We start from the raw sequence: 25,745 nt of genomic DNA on the forward strand, positions 1-25,745 counted from the left end.
TGGGGACCGCTGTGTTAGATGATTCTGACAGTGGTATCAATGTCTAGGGTTTTTTGCCAAATGTTTCTAGCAAACTAGACTGAGAACAGAATTTATATTCTCTCTACTTCTTTCTCAGATGTTACTAACATGACCTTCTTATTCTCCCAATATATACACAATACATACCATAGTAATCAGTCTTTGTCAGTTACATAGCTATGTTAACTCATGATGGCATGAGCCTTAACTGAAATAATTTGGTTGTAGACCATGCACTGACTAATTCATGATTCCAAATGCATTATTAAGAAAAACTCAACAGCATATAAAGTTATTAAATTACTCAGTAGGTGACCATAGTTTTGCTGTCACACAAAAAAGTTAACAGTCTGCTTTCAGCTAAAGCCACTTATTCTTATTCCAAACACTGTTTCACAATTCTTGGCTTCAAATAGTACCTAACATATCTTATAAGAAATGTGCAGTAAAGGATAATATACTTTTTCTTGAAGGAACTCAAATAAGTACAACGATGAGCATATAGGAACTATCTTTCTATTCCTGAAGAATATTAACTAAAATAGATATTTCCCAAACTTGACTCTGTGGTTGGAAAAAAAAAAACGTGGTTTCCTTTTTTCTTTGAGACCGAGTCTTGCTCTGTCGCCCAGGCTGGAGTGCAGTGGCCATGATCTCGGCTCACTGCAAGCTCCGCCTCCTGAGTTCACGCCATTCTCCTGCCTCAGCCTCTCGAGTAGCTGGGACCACAGTCGCCCATCACCATGCCCGGCTGATTTTTTATATTTTTAGTAGAGAGACGGGGTTTCACCATGTTAGCCAGGATGGTCTCGATCTCCTGACCTCATGATCCACCTGCCTCAGCCTCCCAAAGCGCTGGGATTACAGGTGTAAGCCACCGCGCCCAGCCAAAAATGTGGTTTTATGCTTACCTTATAGTAGTATATATATTTATTATGTTAAATAGCAATTTTTTTTTGAGACAGGGTCTTGCTCTGTGGCCCAGGCTGGAGTGCAACTGGATCATAATCCACTGCAGCCTCAAACTCTTGGGCTCCAGCAACCCTCCTGCCTCAGCATCCCAAGCAGCTGGGACTATAGGCGCATGCCACCATGCCCAGCTGATTTTATGTTTTGTAGAGACGGGATCTCACTATGTTGCCCACACTGATCTAGAAATCCTAGCCTCAAGCCATCCTCTCACATTGGCCTTGTAAATATTTTTAAAACGACTAGTTATAAAAAATGTTAAGACCCTTAAAAGAAGTTAGTCAAAAAGACATACCTGAGTAAAAATATTATGTGTTTGGCTTAAAATCCACCTAGCATCAGCATCAGGTGCTACTATTAATTTCAAGGTCCCAACATAAACGTCAGAACATAAAGTCCAGAAGTGCTGTTCCTGTAAACTGTAAACTCCTTGCAACTGCTGTACCTGAAATATAAAGGAGAGATACTAACATCATAATCAAGTTAAGCACTCCCTTCTACTTAAGTTATTATGCAACATATCAGTAAACATGGATTCTATCCTCCAGTTTAAAAAAAGGAAAGGAGGATGTTTGAATGAATGAATAAATAAATAAATAAATACTCGAGTACTAATTATGTGCCAGGTACCATGACAAGTATTTGGGAAATATAAACAAACACGTATCAAAATTTGTAGGACACACCTGAGAGTGTGCCCCACAGGGAAATTTATAGTAACAATCACTTTATAAAGTCCAACACTTATTTATGATTTGGAAAAAAAACTATTAACTTAATATAGGCTAACTACGAAAAATGTACAGAAAATAAGGATGAAACATTAGATGTATTCCCTGAAGATCAGGAAAAAGACAGATACCCAAATCACTGCCATTGTTCTGCATCTCTATATTGATCTGGAGGAGCTGAACTAAGATCAACAACCAGAAGTTAAAAGAAAAAAGCTCAATGTGAAAAGATCTTTGTAACAATTACAGCAGTTTACAAAGAAAGAGGGAGCTTCTCTGTGAGTGTGTTAACTACTTATCTCCAGAAATGGTCAAGAAGCTGTAATACCAACTTGATGTCATAGAGGAGATTTTGCAACAGACAGAAGGCTGGGCCAAATGTACAATAAGATCTTTTTCAGTTCTGAGATTCTGATTTTTACATAATCTACTTGGAAAGTTAAGAAAATGTTGATCTTATATCTATCAAAAATATTTATTTTTTGTCAGAATTTGATGAATGTAGTCATTATTTTCTATAAACTCCAAGGCAGTTGATGGGAAACTGAGATAATATCTACCGTGCCTTCTTTTAAAACTGCTTTTATTGGGGAAAAAGATCAAGGTGTACTTTTTCTTCCTCTTTTTGGACTCTAACAACATAGCTGTTTTAGCCAGATATCCCTCCACATTTTTCTACATGGCATCCTCATGGATAAGGCCTAAGGTGAGTTCCACTGTTAATGAAATAACCTGGTTGAAAAGATTTCTCCTACTTCCATATGTAGCAGTACAAGTACATGACTGCAGTTATCTTAAAACACAAACTAAAGAATAATTCCTGTAGAAACTGGCTTAATTTTACAAATTAAAAAATGGGAGGAAAGTGTAGTTACAGATGAAAAGGGCAGTGTGGTACAGTAGAAAGAACATGACCTTTACAGTCAGAGTGACGACGTGGATTAGAATCCTGATTCAGCCACTAGCATTTGGACCTAAGGTGAGCCTCAATTTTACCTAGGGAAAGGAAGATGATACTCACCCTGTAGTTAATTGTGAAGAAGAGAAAATATATATATATATATATATGTCTATATATATACACACACACACACACACATAACATATATAGTTACATAACACATATAACATATAATATATATGTTATATAACATATATATGTGTATGTGTATATATATATATATACATATATATATAAAACAATTAGTAACAATTATGCTAATTGATGCTACCTTAAAATAATAACCACAAATCTTGAATGGGCAATATGTACTTTCCCTGTATCAAAAGATTATTTTATACCTTCTCCTTTTTCCTCTAGCCTTCTGATCTCTCTGCATGATTACACTGCCTGGTACATTATAGAGAAAACAGAAGTACAAAGAAAATCCCTTATCCTTTACCATTAAATCTACCAGTGACCTCTCATCTATGTCAGCATTTCTGCATTCCCTCAGAGGATCTAGTACCCCTGCTATTATCAACAATAAATCCTTCCATTGTGCTTTGGGTTCTATCCTTTCTCATCGTCTCATGATGTCATTCCTTTAATAATGTCCTTTAGTACTATAACAATTTCTTCCTCTCAGACTGTTACCATCAGTTAATGCACATGTTCTAGAACTGTGCTGTGCAATTCAAAACTCACTGGACACATGTGACTATTTAAATGAATGGAAATTAAGTTAAAAAGAATCAGTTACACTAGCCACATGTGGTTTGTGGCTTCCATATTGGACAGTGCAGATTATAGAACATTTCCATTATTGGGGAAAGTTCTGTGGGATAATGCTGTTCTAAACGTCCTACTTTAAAAACAAACAAATACCCTCTCTCCTGATAGTACATCCATATCCGCTATCAACGCATTTCTCTGCTCCCTTTAAGAACACTTCTTAAAGGAGTTGTCACTTCCCCATTCATTTTCTCCTTAATCCACTCAAATCATGCTCCCCTCTCCAACACTCCAATGAAATTGCTCTTAACAAGGTCAATAATGGCATCCAGAATGCCAATGATTACTTCTTGTTTTTACCCTCTTTGACCCCACAGAAATATTCAACACAGTTAATTACTTCCTCTTCTTCAACTCTGTGATCCTACACTCTTCTGGTTTTCCAGCACACCACTAACCACTACCTTTCCTGGCTTTCTCATCTATGCTCCAAATTTAGAGTTGAAAAGAGTAGAACTAGAACTTCTCCAGAGGTAATCAATACAATCTTGATGTTTTAGATGTTATTCATATATTGATGACTTATAACTCTTTCTGGTCCTAATCTGTCCCCAAAACTCAAGATTTTCATATCCAACTACTTAAGTAACATTTCTCCTAGAAGTATAGTAGCCATTTCCATTTTAACATATCCAGAATAGAACTCTTCATTTGGGGAGATTTTCCATTCTCAAACCTGTACCAACAAGGCCTCAGTCTCAGTAAGTGGCATTACCATCTACCAAGTAATAAACCAACACTTTCTCTCCCCTCTGCTAATATAATCCACTTCCAAAAACATATCCTAAATGTGTATTTATCTTCACTGCTACAACTGTAATCTAAACCACCATTGTTTTTCACTTAGAGGACAATAACTTCATAACTGGTTTTCTTTGCTTTCATCCTCCCTAGAATATGTTCTCTTCATAGAAAACACAATAATCTCTTAAAAACATAGGATTTATGACACTTCTATTGCCTAAAAGCTTTCCAATGCTTCCCACTGAGTTAGAATTAAATCTAAATCTATGACCCAAAACCCTAAATGATCTTGCTCCTGCCATTCTCTCCAGGCTTTCAAGCCATTCTTCCCTTTATTTAATATGCTTCAGCCACAATGGCCTTTTTTATTCTGTTCTTTAAACACAAATTAAATCCAGCCATAGCACTTTTACATTAGCAATTTCCCTTGCCTGGAACATTCTTCTCCAGTATTTTCATATGGCTAGCTCTTTCTTGTCTTCAAAGTTTCAATTTCCTTGAATATAACTTCCTTAGTGAATCTAAGGTAGCCATCCATGACTATCACATCACTTTGTTTTATTTCTACTATAGTAATTCTCATTGATATTTTCTTATTTATCTACTTACTGTTTAGTTACTGTATTTCCCCACTGGACTGTAAGTTCCATGAAACAGAGGCACTGTCTGTCTTGTTTACCATTACCTCCTCAGTACTTCAGAAGAGTATCTGGTAGAGTGGGAGCTCAAAAACTCTATGTTGAATGAATATCTCTGCTATAGATATTCTATATTTTTAAAAACTGCTCAGTTTCTAGATTAGAACAATTTCTACCACATTTTCTTTAGTAAAGTTCAATATTTTCCGACAATTTTATTCTGGTTTGTATAAATGACATTTCATGGTCGGCATTCAATCTTGGAAGAAACAGTCAATTATACACACATGTTACTCACATTTGTGAAAGCTGAAAATCAAGAGATTGAAAACAGCAAAAACTCCAATGGTTTGGAGTATTTGAAACTCACCCTCTGATAGCACTGAGGCAGAGTATTTTCTAATAGGGGAGGAGTTCTCTGCATTAATATTCCAACAGATTCTCTTAAAAGAGGAATAACGCTAAGGAAAAGGAAGACAACAATTTATTAAGTCACATTCTGACAATCCCATCCAGCAAGAAAGTAATAATATGTCTCCCTATGATAGAATATAATAGGACTTATTGGAATAATATGAGAAAAAACAATCAACCAGTCATTGTTTTAGATTTTCCATGTGATCAGTAAATTATCCAAAGTAAAAGTAAAAGAACTAGAGAAAATGTATTAATGTATGAAAGAGTAAAGCTATAAAACTGAAATAATATCATATCATCTAAACCCAGCACATTTTCAACTGTTAGTTAAAATATGACTCCACATGGTCAGAACCTTCCAAAGTAATCATAGTAGCACTGATAAGGAAAATACAAAAAAATGAATACATCAGTCTATTTGTCCAATATCAGTCATATTTCATTACTTAAAAAATATAGAAGTCTGGCGATAACCACAGATGCAGTGAAATGAACTCAGCTCCTCTACGGATGGTGCCCAAAAGTCTGCATGTGTTGATGTAACTAGTCCTCAATTAGTATTTGAAACTACTGCTTTAGGCTATTTGGATGATTAAATGTACACAAAACAGGCCGGGTGCGGTGGCTCACGCCTGTAATCCCAGCACTTTGGGAAGCCAAGGTGGGCGGATCACGAGGTCAAGATATCAAGACCATCCTGGCTAACACGGTGAAACCCTGTCTCTACTAAAAATACAAAAAAAAAAAACATTAGCCGGGCGTGGTGGCGGGCACCTGTAGTCCCAGCTACTGGGGAGGCTGAGGCAGGAGAATGGCATGAACCCGGCAGGCGGAGCTTGCAGTGAGCCAAGATCGCACCACTGCACTCCAGCCTGGGCCACAGAGCGAGACTCTCCGTCTAAAAAAAAAAAAAAAAAAAAACCACAAAACAATTAATAGTAGAATGGTGAGGGTGACTCTAATGCAATGGCTTTCTAATCTAGCACATATCCAATTCACCTTAGAGTCTTATTTTGTTTTCACTTCTGATATATTGAATCAGAATCTTTGAGGGAATGTCCAAAAAGCTCTCCATGTGATTCCAATGATTCAGAATGGTAATGTACTGTTCTACTGCTTGAAGTAGATTCAGAGGGGAGGTCAGAAATGGCTTCACTACACTTAATAGCTTCAATCAGTGCTCACAGAATTTCAAAATTTTCAAAGTAAAACTTCTGATAATAGCTGTAGATGATGAAGATAAAAAGAACATCCATCTTTCAAGGAAGATCTCATAAGAAGAGTAGAAGCAAGTGTACTTTCAGGACTGGTGGTATTTTGACAGATGAAAAGAGAGGTACCAAGAAAGACCCAAAAGAATAGAGACAATGCTTATCTGGCTCACTATTATATTCTTAAGGTCTCGCAAAGTGCTGGTCATAAAGCGGGCCCAATTGTTGGTTAAACAAATGACAGAAATACAGATAATCAAATGTTTCAAACTCTGCCCTGAAGAAGGGCATAGGGAACAGGAAAGAAATGAGGAGACTGTTTTCATACTTTAAGTGTATAGTGATAAGTACTTGGACAAGCAGGGTAACCATAGGAACAAAGACAAATAGGAAAATTAAGCAAATAGAAACAACTGGTGTCTAACTGGATCTAACGAAAGACACAGTGAGAGCAATGTTAAGGACAAACAGATTACTAAAAAATATGGAGAAGATGGCAGTGACGAGGATAGAAAGCTAAATGTGGACAGGGGTTTCAGTCACATTCAAGTAAAAATATTATTTAGTCAATAGTGATTTAAGAACCAAGAAAAATTAGATGTCACCCTTAATTCCTTTTTCTCCCTTAAATCACCAAGTTCTCGTGATTTAATATCCTAAATATTTCTTGACTCAGTTCCTTCCCCTTCATCGTACTACGCATGTCCACAACAATAATCTCCGTATTTTTCACGTGGATTATTATAATAGCTTCCTAAGTGGTCCCTTCAGCTTATTTCCTCAAGTCCACGTAACAGGCAGCTTCAATGATGGCTCCCAATGACCCTGCCCTATGTAGTATTCATGCCCTATGTAAAATTTCAGGACTTAGTGGCTTGCTGCTAATGAACAGAGTATGGCAAAGTGATGAGACGTCACTGCCAAGATTAAGTAAAAAGACTCTGGCTTCTGTCTTGTATAACCTCCTCGTTTGCTTTCACTTGCTCTCTCATAGCTGCTGTGTTGTGAGCTGTGCTATAGCGAGGACCATGTGGCAAGAAACTGAAGGATACTTCTTGAGAAATACTAGACAGACCCTCAGTTCAACAGCCCAAAAGGAACATAATTCTGTCAGTAACCACTTGAATGAGCTCAGAAGTAGATTTTCCCCCAGATAAACCTTGGAATAACTGCAGCCCCGGCTGCTACCTTGATTACTGCCTTGTGAGAGATCCTGAGCCAAGCAGTATAGTTAGCTATGCCCAGGTTCCTGAACCACAGAAAGTATAAGATAATTATGTGTATTATTTTAGCTACTAGGTTTTTGGGTATTTTATTATGTATCCACAGATAACTAATACAACCATATTTTATAGAGACGTTAGACTAATCTACATAAAATAGGTATGTGACCCTATCCGTTTCCCACTAAGAAATGTGTCAAAAGCACCCCACTGCCTAGGGAATTAAGTGCTGGCACTTTAACATGGTATATTTTTGGATCTGGCCCCTCTACCTTCACCTCCTATTAATCCTTGCTTCATATTTTAAGCTCTCCAAATATAACATACTTGTACTTTACCTTATGCTGTTTCTTACTTTCATGGTTTTGCTCAAACTATAACCTCTGCTTAGAATGTCCCTAAGCTGCCCTACAGTCTTACATTTCTTCTTTAAAACCTCAAGTGTCACCTCTTTTCGGGTATATTTCCTGATCCCAAACTGTCTTCTACACTGTATGAAGTGTCTTCTCTGTGTTCCTATGAAAAAAATCTGTGCCACCTATACTATTACTACATTGCATGATAATTACCAGATTGTATTTCCCCTCCCTCTAAACAGAAAGCTGCTTTAAGGTAGGAATTATCTTATTTATGTTTGTAAACCCAGCATCTCAGATGGTGTTTGGCAAATAAATGTTTATGGAACAGAATTTGTAGCTGAATCCGTTAAACATAATTAATTCATAAATTTTAAAAGTATATCTAAGGCTAGGGATCAATACTAAATCTTAAATAATATATGGAATCATTAGCAGTTAAGAAAAGGCACTAGGTAAAGAAAGTAAAGTCACAGTAAGTAAAACATCTGGAAAAAGGGGAAACATATTTCCAGCAACAGTAAATGCCTCAATGAAGAAAAACAGAAACAGAAAAAGGCCATTAGAGTAAACAATGCAAATACTGGCCGGGCGCGGTGGCTCACGCCTGTAATCCCAGCACTTTGGGAGGCCAAGGCGGGCGGATCACGAGGTCAGGGGATCGAGACCATCCTGGCTAACACGGTGAAACCCCGTCTCCACTAAAAATATAAAAAATTAGCCGGGCGTGGTGGCGGGCGCCTGTAGTCCCAGCTACTCAGGAAGCTGAGGCAGGAGAATGGCGTGAACCTGGGAGGCAGAGCTTGCAGTGAACCGAGATAGGGCCACTGCACTCCAGCCTGGGTGACAGAGCGAGACTCCATTCAAAACAACAACAACAACAACGCAAATATTGTTTGAGGTCATCCACTGTAACATTTCAAGAAGAGTAAAAGCCAGGTTGGAGAAAGAGAAAAAAAATGAGTAGAAAACAACTGCAAATGGACTTAAGGATTTTGACAGTCAAGAATATTGGTTATTCATTCATCTAAACTAAAGAGTGGGATCTGTTTCTACCTACTGTGTTGCTCTTAAACAGGTGAAGACTTCCTGTGTTTACAAAAAAGACAAAGAAAAAAATGATGGCATATTAATTAGGTACAATTCAACCATCATTTTTCTTTACTCTCTCCATCCTCATTTCTCAGGAAAAAAAAAGAATCCATCACAGAATGTTTTCATATATTAAACTTAAAATTTTTGTCTTTTAATAACTGTACTCAGAAAATGAGCACAAGAATAGTTCTCCTTGAATTATGTTTGAGAATAAGAAAAAAGGTTTTTTTCCCACCTACCTCGTAAGTTTAGTTATTTTAATAATTTCTTCTCCAATTTTAATCTAGGGAACTACTAACAATGTTTACATATCTGACGTGAAAATTACACTCATGGAAACCATGACACTTGGGTTCTGATTCTGCCATTAAATAGCTTTAAGCAAATCACATAGTCTTCCAGAGCATCAGTTTTCTCATCTATAAAATGAAGGAGTAGACTAAACATCCAGGCAATTTCTTTCATCTTTTATATATTTTCCATTCAATAAGAAAAAGTGGTAAAACTATAAAGAATACTAGAGAGAGAATATATTTGGAAATGAAAGAAAATATAAATTGTTTTTATATACTAAGGGGAAAAAAGCAGTGTTACCAAATGACACATAGATATGCTTGGCAAAATGATTTATTCTATCATGATAGATAATCCAGCAAATGAATTTTATTAAGCAATCAATATTAAGTGATTATTAAGGATCTACTACTATATATCTGGCATCAGATTTTCTGGAACCAGGTGGGACCTTACTCTTGAGTTGTGGAAATGGTGGCCTAGAGCACCAAAGTAACTTGTTTAAGGGCACAGCTATTAAGCAGGAGAACTGGAACAGATCAGGTTGTTAGACTCCAAGTTCAGTTTTTGAAAAGTTCAAGTCAAAAAACATCTGTTATATGCCAACCATGTAGCAAGCATGTGCTAGACACTGGAAATACAAAAATAAATAATATAGAATATTTCACTTCAGAGAAATTCATAACTTTATTTTTAATAAGCCTGCAGAGAAGGCAATGGAAATCAGGCATCAATCTTATTTAGGGCCAACCATTTAGAAGAAGGCACATATGAATTTAAAGCAACTACATATTACGCTTGTATCCATTTTCACTTTCCATGAACTTTTGGTAAATGGTTTTCTTAATTGGTATGTTGATAACTTCTTTTTAAACATACCTTTAAAAGTAAAGGGGAAGAGAAAAAGGAATAGAAGAGGCATTGACTCAACTGCAACAGAAGGCATACAGTATGAGAAATAACATTACTTAAGCAATAGGTGTGAAATAACTTTTGCGAACAACTTTTAAAAATTTATTGTTTTAGAATATTCAGGTTTAGTCTAGTTGTTTCTCCCAAGGAGCTAAAACACAGTAACAGATGGTGAATCCCATCTATAATAATCCTTGAGGAGATCAGCCTTAAAACATTAAAGACATTCCCTTAGTCCAACAGTCTCTTAATAAGTCACATAGAAAAAACATCTACAGATTTATCCGAATCTTTGTTCAAATTTTTATGTGTGTATTCCATGTGTGTTGCCTTCCAAAGTCTGCCACTCCCTGCCACCACCTTTTAAAAAAATAACCTAATACTTCCTTTTTTCCTCCTAAAATTCGCTTTCACATGAGGCCCTTAGTTTGAGGACTCTAGAATTAGTAAAGAAGTTACATGATCACAGATAATATCATATTAGAATTAAAAGGAAATTTAGAGATCACTCATTTTAACACCATTCAAGAACCATATGTAGATAAACATTTTAATAAAATGTTAGAAATAAACATACATTTTAAAATTAACTAAATTATAAGACATCATAACTGATATAAGGAAATAAAATTATACTGCATTTTTATCTCTTTTTTTCATTAGGATCAATTGTGGTTTTTATTGATTTGCTTATACTGAAATTTGGAATGGTTGCCTTTTTAGGTAGAATTTTAACAAAATCTTTACACTCAACAGCAGCAAGCATTTCACCAAAGCAAATGGATATGTCACATTAACTTTCTCCAATAGCAATTTAAAAATAATGCAAGAATTTCAGCTATAGGAGCAATAACTAGGTCATAAAACTATGGTAGAGAATAAAGGTACCCACTTACTAAATCACACGGTGATACGCAATTTAGAACAAGCCCAATTTCTATAATAATTTAAAGAGTCATAAATATGTAAAAGAAACCTTTAGAAACTCTAGTTTTTGCCTTTTAAAATTGTGTTTAGCTCAGGAGTTTGTGTCCATATTTTTCTGATTAACTATTGTAATGGAGAAGCACAAACCAGATTTTAGCTTGGATCTATCTAGCCATAATGAAAGGATACGTAGAAAAAGACAAGCTTAGCAAATTCCTGACTGAGCTAAGACTTAGAGCTGCATCCAAACCCAAAAAGTAAGCATTTGGAAACAATTAGAGGTTCACTTCTGGTTGACTAACCCAATTCTAGCATTCACAATGAAGCACCATTTCCCTATCATAAATAAAAAGAGATGAGTCATTAGGTATGAGTTTACCAGTAAAACAGGGCAATGATTTTATTCTTCAAAAGCTGAAGGTAAATCAAATTCGTAATCATATAATCATAAACATAATATTAATTTGAAAGCTTTACCCTTAAATGCTAACAGATTAAATGAGCAGTAGTTACTTATTACTCTTTACTGCCAGTAATTTTACAAGTAAAAATATATTCAAATCTTACTTCAGAAGCAGCTTTTCGTGAAAGAGGCTCACTACTTCAACAGTAAATAAAATTATCTACCAGTAATCATAAACAAACCAAACAAAAAAGGGTATGCATTACGAAAACTTCTGAAGAACAGTCTACTGACAATCATAATGTTTAACAATAAAAAATTTCAGTTAAAATTATTACTTAGATCTGAGAATAAATGTCAAGTAATATGAATTAAAACATGATTACAGATTCATCTTGATGAATCAGCTTATGAGCTAAGTTTTCCTATATATTGTAGGGGTTCTTACAATCTACAAACAAACCCCTTACAATCTACAAACATAAAGAAAGAAAATTATACTTTTAAAAATAAATTTGGCATATGTTGTATACCATATTTTCAGGGGACAAAAAAGCCAAAGAAAACTGGCCCATAATGGTAATGCAATTCACATTTAAATTAAATATTCAGGCACATTTGCATAAATATAATTAATTCATAGTGATGGATAATTACCTATTAATCCAGAATTTCATAAACCTTCCATAGAATAGATAACCCAAAATCTTATCACCTGGGATTGTGGTTTACTTTATAATTATACTGTGGTTCTGAAACATCTGGCTCAAATCAATGCATATTTACAGAGAACCTACTTTACCAATAATGGGGATATTAAGATGCCCTAAGGTACCCCTAGAACTTAGAGCCAAAGTCATGAAAAAGTCATCCTTTTCCATAAGCTTCTGGAACTTAGTTATAACACCTAATGCATCTGGTCTTTGGACCAAAAACACCAGTGTATAATGTCAAATTTGTAAATAATTAGTAATGTCATTGTTTAGATAGCACTTAATAGCTTTTAAAATGCTTTCATAAATTTTTTTAAATTTAATCCTCACAACAACCTTAAGTAACCTTTAAGAAAATGTTAAAATCACTCCCTCATTTTACCCATGAGAAAACTGACTTGGAGAGGTTCAAATAACTTGTTCTTTGTTATACATAGGTAAGAGTTAGTGGCAGAGTTGGGTGTTACACTGCCAAGACAAAAGCTCTGCACACACTGCAGTATCTCATCACAGTTACGTTCTCTAGAGTTAAGAGAATAAGAATGAAATGCCGTATTCATTTTATTCCTAGAGCCCAGCACAATGCTTAGAACATAATAACCACTTAACACATCTGCTGAAGAATGTATTATATACTTAGAAATTTCAAATGGCAGATTACTGACATCTAAATTAGCCCTTGTTTGACGTGACTTTCAACCCTTCACAATAATAGCTAAATAGCATAACAGTGAAGAGCTTCCCAATTCAGTCATATCTAAAAAAGAACCTCTAATAAACAGAAAGCAAAGTATCTTATCCTCCACTCAAACATACATTAGAAAGAATTAGACAGGAACAATCAGCATTCTCAATTCTCAATGTGCAATTTATCTTAATAAAAGCTCTTCTCTTCATTTTTATGAATAAGAAACTAAAATCACACCAGCAATATAAGTAAAAATTAAATCTTAAAATGGGAAGAGACTAAAGTCAATACAGTATTGGGCAAAAAGCTCCACAAAATATACACGGCTTTGAGAGAAGATCAGGCAGGAATAAATTCATATTATTCATATTAAATATGGTAACATTTGTATTGAAATGCTAATGAGACCTGGAGGAACAGCCCCACTGCATCTGAAAGCAGCAGTTAGGTAAGGATGGACACAGGAAGGAGAAGAAGCTCTTTAGGCAAATCTGCATTTTAAAAAGCATAGAAGTCAAGAAACAGGACCTTGTTTAGAAAAACCAGATGAGACAACAAGAAGTACTTGTTAAGACTATCAAAATTGAATGAATTACCATTCAGGTAGCTTCAGAAATGACAAGTATTAGCCCAGAACAAAAAGGTCAGCAAGAAAAATCCAAAAGGAATGGGACCAAAATGCTAATTAATCTCTGGTTTCAACTAGCTATCAGGAATCTGAGTTAAACTATGTCTACCTAGTTGTATTTGTCTGCTTTCATACTGCTATAAAAAACTACCTGGGACTAGGTAATTTATGAAAAGAAGAGGTTTAATTGACTCACAGTTCCACAGGCTTAACAGGAAGCATGAGTAGGAGGCCTCAGGAAACTTACAATCATGGCAGAAGGTGAAGGGGAAGACAGGACCTTCTTCACATGGTGGCAGGAGAGAAAGAGACAGTGAAGGGGGAAGTGCCACACAATTTTAAATCATCAGATCTCATGAGAACTCACTATCACAAGAACAGAAAGGGGGAAATCCACCCCCATGATCCAATCACCTTCCACCAGGTCCTTCCTCCAATGAGACATGGGGTTTGAGTAGGGACACAAATCCAAACCATATCACTAGTACAAGTTAAAAATGGTATACTTATATTTGATCCAATCTACATAGTGTTCAAACTCTATCATTTCCTCACAATATGGTAATAAAGCTTTGACTCTTAATGGCCGAGTATGTTGCTGTGAAGAAATTCAGCATCCAGGAAGGACACTGCAGAAAAGGAGAGAAGGGCATCTTTGAAAATATAGTTAATCTTTTGTCCTCTTAAATGATGCAGGTAGAACCTATCTGGATTTGGTTTAGGACCTGGCCCATCAGGTAGCCAAGAACTAGTCATTCCAAAGTAACTAGGGAAGACATAGATGAACTATATCTCTTTGTTTTTTTTCTTGCCTTTTTTCTCTCTGTCTTTCCCTATTTGGTGATGAATGAGTAAGAGTCAATTACATGAAACAACATGTCACGGTAGTAAGAGAAGACTACCTTTAAGTGGATGGTGTCTGCTTCCCAATAGCTTTCCTTTAAGAAAGGCAGGCAAGAATTAACACTTTTACTAGAAGTGTGGCAGGTGCTGTTCAAGACTTTATATACACATCTTAACCCATTTAAGTCACACACAACAAATTATGAGGTAGGTATTATCATTGTCCCCATTTTAAAGATGAAAAATTGAGTCACAGAGAAGCTAAGTGACTTGTCCAAGCTCACACAGCTAAAAAGTTAAAACAGGATTTGAACCCAGGCACTCTGGCTATATAGTGAATTTGTGTGTGTGTGTATGTATGTGTGTGACTTAAAATAGCACAAATTAATTATCTTGCAGTTCTGGAGGTCAGAAGTCCAAAATATGTTCCATTGGGCTAAAATCAAGGTGTCACAGGCTCTGGAAAGAATGTGTTTCCCTGACTTTTCTGACATCTAGAGGTCACCTGCATTCCTTGGCCCCGGCCTCTTCCTCCATCTTCAAAGCCAGCAGCATAGCCTCTTCAGATTTCTCTTTGACTCTGACTCTTCTGCCTTCCACTTCCATCTTTTAAGACCCCTTTTTCATTATATTGGGCCCACTTGGATAATGCAGAACAATCTCCCATCTCAAAATCTTTAACTTAATTACATCTGAGAAGTCCCTTTTGTGAAGTAAGGTAATATATTCACAGGTTTCAGGGATTAGGACTTGGCCATCTTTGGGGCCATTCTTCTGCCCAGCCATTCTTCTTACCCTAGCCAGGTGGGTAAGGAGGGAGAAATCAGGTTGTTGGCAGGACCTTGCTGGCTAGAGGAGGGCCTGAGTTAGGTCTTCCAGGTGGGAAGACTTTTCACAACAGAGAGAGGATTCCAGGCAGGCTGAGCATCACGAACAAAGGCACAGCAGTTACCGCGAGCTGGGCATGAGCACACTGGGCAGTAGGGAGACACCTCTAACTGAAGAAAAGAGGTGCACCTTGGAGCATTATGGGAAGTAATGCTGTGGAAAAGTTGGGTTCCATTCTTCTTCAACTACGAGACTTAGAGGGTAGTGCCTCCTTTTTCACAAGCAACATTTTAGTATAATTTGTGGATGTTCTTTGCTGAAAATTAGGAATGGATTAACTAAGATTCTATAACAAAGCTTTTTTTTCTGATTAGCATTTTTCTGTCTTTCCTGATTCCCTTAAGCTGATTCCCTTTTTCGTTGTTATTTGTTGTTATTGCTTTGCTTTTTCTAAATGAGTTCTAGCTTTGTAGTAGACAAAGGGGTACTTTGTGTCAGTACCCTGACATACCCCTCCCCTGCTTCGCACCCCTTTTCCTTCTAACTGCCAGCATTTCGCCTAACATCTTTCTCTGACCCCAAAGCTTGCTTTGCATACCTGCCAAGTGGAAAAAATCTGATTCACCACTCCCTCCCTTTTCAGCAGCTGTCTTCCAACGACTGAGGAGTTGGTCTATAAATCCCATTTCCCTTCTTCCCCTCCAGTGGGATAACTCTGAAACACGACTCCTACACTGGCTCCCCGAGTCACTCAGCAACTTAAGCTCCAGTTGCCTACAGTGGTAACTTAATTGACACTGAACCTGATGCTGGCTCCTTCCCTTCCCTGTCTCACTTCTCCACTCCTCTACAGGTGTTTGTTAGGATCACCTCCCAGAAAAACTACTTGCACTTGAATCCATGTCACAGGGGGACATGAATTATGTCTCTAGGGCAACCCAAACTAAAATAGGATTTCATCAACATAGTGAGTGCTTTTAACTAGTCAGTGTTAAAGTTATAAAAGTGACTTTGTGGGCTCTTTCAGAGAAGCTTTGCCTACAGTAAAGTCCTGATTTTAGGAGAAGCTGATTTTTAAAGTGTATAAAAGGACCAGCCCACAGAAAAAAATGCAAAAGCTCAGGAAAACACGAACACTAAAAATAACCCCAGTGGACCTTGGCAAGAGGCAGTGATAGAAAACAATGTGAAAGTTTTCTGCTATCATAGAGCTGACTGGTACAGTCAAATGACATGACCAAAAACAAATCTCTGACACCTAATTTCCATTCTGGGCCCAAACTCCATGCTGACTTCCAAAGTTACATGTTTAAGTAAACCTAAATTGTGAAATAAAAACAAAGAAAAAGAACTCTTATTTAACTGATTACGTAAAATACAAAATTTTAAATCTCACTGTGAGAATGTATTTTTTATTGAATATCTCAAAGTAAGTTAATTGCTACTTACATTGGATGCTAACTATATTAAAATATTTATTTGCTGAGGTATGACTGGAATTCATGTTTCCAAAGGATTAACTAAGCAAAACAACAGATTAATTTAAGGGCAGGCTATACCTAGTGGTGGAGAGTTTGAAATTATACACAGATTAAGAGTGACCATTAAAACTAAAGAACCGCTGCAGCTCCCAGCGTGATCGACGCAGAAGACGGGTGATTTCTGCATTTCCAACTGAAGTACCTGGTTCATCTCACAGGGCCTGGGTGAACAGTGGGTGCACCCCATGGAGGGCGAGCCGAGGCAGGGCGGGGCATCACCTCATCCAGGAAGCGCAAGGGATCGGGGGATTTCCCTTTCCTACCCAAGGGAAGCCATGACAGACTGTACCTGGGAAAAGGGGACACTCCCACCTACATACTGCACTTTTCCCATGGTCTTAGCAACCGGCAGACCAGGAGATTCTCTCCCATGCCTGGCTCAGTGGGTCCCATACCCACAGAGCCTTGCTCACTGCTAGCGCAGCAGTCTGAGATCAACCTGCAAGGCTGCAGCCTGGCTGGGGGAGGGGCATCTGCATTGCTGAGGCTTGAGTAGGTAAACAAAGCAGCCAGGAAGCTCAAACTGGGAGGGGCCCACCGCAGCTCAGTAAGGCCTACTGTCTCTATAGACTCCACCTCTGTGGGCAAGGCATAGTTGAACAAAAGGCAGCAGAAACTTCCGCAGACTTAAACGTCCCTGTCTGACAGCTCTGAAGAGAGCAGTGGTTCTCCCAGCATGGTGTTTGAGCTCTGAGAATGGACAGACTGCCTCCTCAAGTGGGTCCCTGACCCCCATGAAGCCTAACTGGGAGACACCTCCCAGTAGGGGCTGACAGACACCTCATACAGGCAGGTGGCCCTCTGGGATGAAGCTTCCAGAGGAAGGATCAGGCAGCAATATTTGCTGTTCTGCAGCCTCCGCTGGTGATACCCAGACAAACAGGGTCTGGAGTGGACCTACAGCAAACTCCAACAGACCTGAAGCTGAGGGACCCGACTGTTAGAAGTAAAGCTAACAAACAGAAAGGAATAGCATCATCAAACTCAACAAAAAGGACATCTACACCAAAACCCCATCTGTAGGTCATTAACATCATAGACCAAAGGTAGATAAAACCACAAAGATGGGGAGAAACCAGAGCAGAAAAGCTGAAAATTCTAAAAACCAGAGCACCTCTTCTCCTCCAAAGGATTGCAGCTCCTCACCAGCAACATAACAAAGCTGGACCGAGAATGACTTAGATGAGTTGACAGAAGTAGGCTTCAGAAGATCGGTAATAACAAACTTCTCTGAGCTAAAGGAGCATGTTCTAACCCATCACAAGGAAGCCAAAAACCTTGAAAAAAGGTTAGATGAATGACTAACTAAATAGTGTAGAGAAGACCTTAAATGACCTAAGGGAGCTGAACACCATGGCATGAGAACTTCATGATGCATGCACAAGCTTCAATAGCCAATTCGATGAAGTGGAAGAAAGGGTATCAGTGATTGAAGATCAAATTAATGAAATAAAGCAAGAAGACAAGTTTAGAGAAAAAAGAGTAAAAGGTAACAAAGCCTCCAAGAAATACAGGACTATGTGAAAAGACTAAACCTATGTTTGACTAGTATACCTGAAAGTGACAGGGAGAATGGAACAAAGTTGGAAAACACTCTTCAGGATATTATCCAGGAGAACTTCCCCAACCTAGCAAGGCAGGCCAACATTCAAATTCAGGAAATATAAAGAACACCACAAAGATACTCCTCAACAAGACCAACCCCAAGACACACAATTGTCAGATTCACCAAGGCTGAAATGCAGGAAAAAAATGTTAAGGGCAGCCAGAGAGAAAGGTCGGGTTACCCACAAAGGGAAGCCCATCAGACAAACAGTGGATCTCTCTGGAGAAACCCTACAAGCCAGAAGAGAGTGGGGGCCAATATTTAAATTTCTTAAAGAAAAGAATTTTCAACCCAGAACTTCATATCCAGCCAAACTAAGCTACATAAGCAGAGGAGAAATAAAATCCTTTACAGACAAGCAAATGCTGAGAGATTCTGTCACCACTAAGCCTGCCTTACAAGAGTTCCTGAAGGAAACACTAAACATGGAAAGCAACAACCGGCACCAGCCACTGCAAAAACATGCCAAATTGTAAAGACCATCAATGCTATGAAGAAACTGCATCAATTAATGGGCAAAATAGCCAGCTAACATCATAATGACAGGATCAAATTCACACATAACAATATTAACCTTAATTGTAAAGGGGTTAAATGCCCCAATTAAAAGACACAGACTGGCAAGTTGGATAAAGAGTCAAGACCCATCAGCGTGCTGTATTCAGGAAACCCATCTCACATGCAGAGACACATATCGGCTCAAAATAAAGGGATGGAGGAAGACCTACCAAGCAAATGGAAAGCAAAAAAAAGCAGGGGTTGCAATCCTAGTCTCTGATAAAACAGACTTTAAAACAACAAAGATCAAAAGAGACAAAGAAGGCCATTACATAATGGTAAAGGGATCAATTCAACAAGAAGAGCTAACTATCCTAAATATATATGGACCCAACATAGGAGCACCCAGATTCATAAAGCAAGTCCTTAGAGACCTACAAAGAGACTTAGACTCCCATACAATAATAATGGGAGACTTTAACACCCCACTGTCAATATCAGAACGAGACAGAAGGTTAACAAGGATGTCCAGGACTTGAAATCAACTCTGCACCAAGCAAAATTAACAGACTTCTACAGAACTTTCCACCTCAAATCAACAGAATATACATTCTTCTCAGCACCACATCAAACTTATTGTAAAATTGACCACATAATTGGAAGTAAAGCATTCCTTAGCAAATGTAAAAGAACAGAAATTACAACAAACTGTCTCTCAGACCACAGTGCAATCAAATTAGAACTCAGGATTAAGAAACTCACTCAAAACCACACAAGTACATGGAAACTGAACAACCTGCTCCTGAATGACTACTGGGTAAATAATGAAATGAAGGCAGAAATAAAGATGTTCTTAGAAACCAATGAAAACAAAGACACAATGTACCAGAATCTCTGGGACATATTTAAAGCAGTGTGTAGTGGGAAATTTATAGCACTAAATGCCCACAAGAGAAATCTGGAAAGATCTAAAATCGACACCCTTATATCACAATTAAAATAACTAGAGAACCAAGAGCAAACAAATTCAAAAGCTAGCAGAAGGCAAGAAATTCCTCTATGCAAATAAACTAGAAAATCTAGAAGAAATGGATAAATTCCTTGACACATACACCCTCCCAAGACTAAACAAGGAAGAAGTTGAATCTCTGAATAGACCAGTAACAATAATTACTGAAATTGAGGCAATAATAAATAGCCTACCAATCAAAAAAAATCCAGGACCAGACAGATTCGCAGCTGAATTCTACCAGAGGTACAAAGAAGAGCTGGTACCATTCCTTCTGAAACTATTCCAATCAACAGAAAAAGAGGGAATCCTCCCTAACTCATTTTATGAGGCCAGCATCATCCTGATACCAAAGCCTGGCAGAGACACAACAAAAAAAGAAAATTTTAGAACAATATCCTTGATGAACATCGATGTAAAAATCCTCAATAAAATACCGGCAAACCGAATCCAGCAGCACATCAAAAAGCTTATCCACCACGATCAAGTGGGCTTCATCCCTGGGATGCAAGGCTGGTTCAACATATGCAAATCAATAAATGCAATCCATCACATAAACAGAAACAACTACAAAAACCACATGATTATCTCAAAAGATGCAGAAAAGGCCTTTGACAAAATTCAACAGGCCTTCATGCTAAAAACTCTCAATAAACTAGGGATTGATGGAATCTATCTCAAAATAATAAAAGCTATATTTATCACAAACCCACAGCCAATATCATACAGAATGGACAAAAACTGGAAGCGTTTCCTTTGAAAACTGGCACAAGACAAGGATACCCCCTCTCACCACTCCTATTCAACATAGTGTTGGAAGTTCTGGCCAGGGCAATCAGGCAAGAGAAGAAAGAAACGGTATTCAATTAGGAAAAGAGGAAGTCAAGTTGTCCCTGTTTGCAGATGACATGAATGTATATTTAGAAAACTCCATCATCTCAGCCCAAAATCTCCTTAAGCTGATAAGCAACTTCAGCAAAGTCTTAGGATACAAAATCAATGTGCAAAAATCACAAGCATTCCTATACACCAAAAACAGACAAACAGAGAGCCAAATCATAAGTGAACTCCCATTCACAATTGCTACAAAGAGAATAAAATACCCAGGAATCCAACTTACAAGGGATGTGAAGGACCTCTTCAAGGAGAACTACAAACCACTGCTCAATGAAATAAAAGAGGATACAAACGAATAGAAGAACATTTCATGCCTGCAGATAGGAAGAATCAATATCATGAAAATGGCCAGACTGCCCAAGCTAATTTATAGATTCAATACCATTCCCATCAAGCTACCAATGACTTTCTTTACAGAATTGGAAAAAGCTACTTGAAAGTCCATATGGAACCAAAAAAGAGCCCGCATTGCCAAGACAATCCTAAGCAAAAAGAACAAAGCTGGAGGCATCATGCTACCTGACTTCAAACTATACTACGAGGCTACAGTAACCAAAACAGCATGCTACTGGTACCAAAACAGAGATATAGACCAATGGAACAGAACAGAGGCCTCAGAAATAACACCACACATCTACAACCATCTGATCTTTGACAAACCTGACAAAAACAAGCAATGGGGAAAGGATTCCCTATTTAATAAATGGTGCTGGGAAAACTGGCTAGCCATTTGTAGAAAGCTGAAACTGGATCCTTTCCTTACACCTTATACAAAAGTTAATTCAAGATGGATTAAAGACTTAAATGTTAGACCTAAAACCATAAAAACCCTAGAAGAAAACCTAGGCAATACCATTCAGGACATAAGCATGGGCAAGGACTTCATGACTAAAACACCAAAAGCAATGGCAACAAAAGCCAAAACAGACAAATGAGATCTAATTAAACTAAAGAGCTTCTGCACAGCAAAAGAAACTACCATCAGAGTGAACAGGCAACCTACAGAATGGGACAAAATTTTTGCAATCCACCCATCTGACAAAGGGCTAATATCCAGAATCTACAAAGAACTTAAAACAAATTTACAAGAAAAAAACAACCCCATCAAAAAGTGGGAGAAGGATATGAACATACATTTCTCAAAAGAAGACATTTATGCAGCCAACGGACACATGAAAAAATGCTCATCATCACTGGTCATCAGAGAAATGCAAATCACAACCACAATGAGATACCATCTCATGCCAGTTAGAATGGCGATCATTAAAAAGTCAGGAAACAACAGATGTTGGAGAGGTTGTGGAGAAATAGGAATGCTTTTACACTGTTGGCGGGAGTGTAAATTAGTTCAAGCATTGTGGAAGACGGTGTGGCGATTCCTCAAGGATCTAGAACTAGAAATACCATTTGACCCAGTGATCCCACAAAGGATTATAAATCATGCTACTATAAACACACATGCAGACGTATGTTTATTGCAGCACTATTCACAATAGGAGACTTGGAACCAACCCAAATGTCCATCAATGATAGACTGTATTAAGAAAATGTGGCGCATATACACCGGGGAGTAGGGGGCGGGGGAAGGGATAGCATTAGGAGAAATACCTAATGTAAATGACGAGCTGATGGGTGCAGCAAACCAACATGGCACATGCATACCTATGTAACAAACCTGCACATTGTGCACGTGAACTTAAAGTATAACAAAATAAAAAATAAATAAATAAATAAACTAAAGAACCAAAAGGAGCCAATTTTTTTTTCTTTTTGCAGCTAGTAAGTTAAGTTAAAAAATCTTAACATGCTTTTCACTTTTTTGACTTACTTTTCTTTGAAGGGCTAAATATGTGGATGATTCCTAAGGCAAAAATATTTTAAAAACATATTCTGTCTGAGTACCGTGTCTCACACCTATAATCCCAGCACTTTGGGAGGCTGAGGAGGGTGGATTGCTTGAGTCCAGGAGTTTGAGACCAGCCTGGACAACATGGCAAAACCCCTTCTCTACAAAAATTAGCCAGGCGTGGTGGTGTGCACCTGTAGTCCTAGCTACTTGGGAGGTTGAAGTAGGAGGATGGCTTGAGGCCAGGAGGCAGAGGCTGCAGAGGCTGTGCCACTGCCCTCACTCTAGCCTGGGCAACAGAGCCAGACCTTGTCTCGAAAAAATATATAAATAAAATAAAATGAAAATTCAAAGTCTCACTTCTAATCCCTTTCCTCTGCCTAAAAGGTAACTATATTTGCTTTTGGTTTATTCTTCCAGTGTTTCTTTTCAAAATTATATGAAAACATATAGATTATATGCATGTCTCTTCTTCTTATATAAAAGGTAGCAGTGCTTTTATATAGCTTATGCTATAAACCTATATATCATGTGCTACATATTAAGTGCTATCTTGTTTTCTTAATAACATTCTTGAAAATCATACCACATTATCACATAAAGATCATCTTTATTCTCCTTTTTAAGGTTGCACAGAACTGCTTTACTGATGATGTAATATTACAAAATACATATTTGGTCTCTGACCCCATTTCCTGACATACAGCTCTTAAAATACTTGGAATCTCTAAAGTGATGTCTTTCTAACGAGTTGACTGATGGCTGGCAGCCTGCAGGTAGCTTCAGGATGTGGGCTGGTCATGCAGAAAGATCAAGGCATGATTAGAAAGATCCAGATAGGGAGAGAGGCTGAAGGTTAAGTTGATCACCAATGGCCAATTAATCAATCATGCCTATGTAATGAAGCCTCCATAAAAACCCAAAAGGACAGGGTTTGGGAAGCTTCCAGATAGCTGAAGACATGAAGTTTCCTGGAGTGTGGCTCACCTAGAAATGACATGGAAGCTCTGTCCTTCCCCCATACCTCACCCCATGCATCTCTTCATCTGTATCCTTTGTTATCCTTTATAATAAGCTAGTAAACATGCTTCCCTGAGTTCTGTGAGCTGCTTTAGCAAATTAATCGAATCCAAGGAGGGGGTTGTGGGATCCCCAGTTCATAGCCGGTCAGTCAGAAGCACAGGCAAACTAACCTGGGGCTTGCAAATGGCATCAGAAGTGGGATCCCTCAACCTGTGAGATCTCACACTGTCTCCAGGTAGTGTCAGAATTGAACTGCCTACTGTCTGCTGGAGAACTGATTGTGTGAAAATAAGTAATTCAAAATCTAAGCTGTTGGAACTTCAAAATATTTTGAGCCTTAAAGGAATGTGATTATAGGACCTCAGTCACATAACAGGGAACTGTAACCATTGTTTCTCTGATTAGATTTGCCTTCTCTCTTACCCACATAGTTTTATAAAATGTTGTAAATGATTAAAGGGCACCTAGGCAGCCCCATTCTCTCTTCACTGTAGATTAACCGCCCTTTTACTTTTCTCATACACAGACTATCATGTCTAAGATGAAATGTTAAAAACACTCTTTTAAATTGAAAAGGAAATGAAAGCAAGCTGTAACTCATTAGATTGTTATAACTCATAAACCAGCCTTGCATAGAAAATGCTATAATCCTAATATATTTGTTTTCTGCCTATATAAGCAAGACCTTAACTTTTAATTTGGGAGCACAGACTCCATTTCTCTGGAGTTTGTGTTTCCCAGATGGCCATTCTCAGCTTTTCACTTGAATAAAGCTAGACTCTGATTCTTTCGATTATTTCATGTGAACACTTGCTTGGTGTCTGGGGAAAAAACTCCACACATTTCACAGAAGTCTACTGTGTTGATTGTTGCTGAGTGAGAGAACAGAAAAAGCACTTTGAGTGTGTTTTTTCCACAGAGATGGCCATTTGTGTTCTTTCCAATCTTTTGCTATTACAAATAAAGGCACAAAGAATGATTTTACAGATATGTTCTTCTATATTTTTTGCAAATTTGCCTTTGGGATATATTCCCAAAACTGCGATTGCTTAATTAAAGGTATATGCATATTTAATTTTGCTAGACATTGCCAAATTTCTCTGAGTTAATACTATTCTCATTCCTATCAGCAAAGTATGACAGTACCTATTTTACCCATAGCCTTGCCAAAAGATTATGCAAACCTTTGGACATTTATCTACTGATGGGTAAGAAGTGGTGTCTCAATGCAGTTTTAATTTCTATTTCTTCCTTATACGTTGAGCTGAACTACTCTTCTAAAAGTTGTTTGTGCTTCCTGCCAGAGGATGCTGCCAAGGAGGCATTGTTAAAATCTTTCTTCCCACTGCTGTCATGTCGCAGTCAGTTTCCTAAAGAGCCCGAACAGCTGTGGAAGCTCTTCATTGTCATTGGAGGGTTGAGCTTTGAAACAAAGCTGAGGAAGATCTGAGGAGCCATTCTGAGCAATGGGGAACACTCACAGACCGTGTGGTAATAGGAGATCCAAACACCAAGCAAGCACTCCAGGGGCCTTGGGTTTGTCATGTATGCCACTCCAGGGGCTTTGGATTTGTCACGTATGCCACTGTGGAGGAGGTAGATGCAGTCATGAATGCCACGCTACACAAGGTAGATGGAAGAGTTGTGGAACCAAAGAGAGCTGTCTCAAGAGAAGACTCTCAAAGAACAGTGCCCACTTAACTGTGAAAAAGATATTTGTTGCTGGCATTAAAGAGTATACTGAAGAACATCACCTAAGAGATTATTTTGAATAGTATGGAAAAACTGAAGTGATTGAAATCATGACTGATCAAGGCAGCGGCAAGAAAAAAGGCTTTACCTTTGTAAGCATGACTGTGGATAAGATTGTCATTCTGAAATATCATACTGTGAATGGCCACAATTGTGAAATTAGGAAAGCTCTGTCAAATCAAGAGATGGCTAGTGCT

At 37.8% G+C, this 25,745-nt stretch overlaps 1 protein-coding gene across 4 annotated transcripts in view; it reads right to left on the minus strand.

Moving 5' to 3' along the window:
* The window catches only part of SLC30A7 (solute carrier family 30 member 7), an 86,260-nt gene that overhangs the window by 15,598 nt on the left and 44,917 nt on the right, over positions 1-25,745 (minus strand). For all 4 annotated transcript variants that reach the window (XM_058439530.1, XM_032155238.2, XM_032155237.2 and 1 more), the window contains 2 exons: positions 5,209-5,299; positions 1,286-1,435 (listed from right to left, as the gene is read on the minus strand). In XM_058439530.1, the coding sequence (XP_058295513.1) occupies positions 1,286-1,435; positions 5,209-5,299 (241 nt within the window). The remainder of the gene's footprint in view (positions 1-1,285; positions 1,436-5,208; positions 5,300-25,745) is intronic.

The sequence above is a fragment of the Hylobates moloch genome, unplaced genomic scaffold (genome assembly GCF_009828535.3).
Source record: "Hylobates moloch isolate HMO894 unplaced genomic scaffold, HMol_V3 SCAFFOLD_5, whole genome shotgun sequence".
Classification (NCBI taxonomy): Eukaryota; Metazoa; Chordata; class Mammalia; order Primates; family Hylobatidae; genus Hylobates; species Hylobates moloch.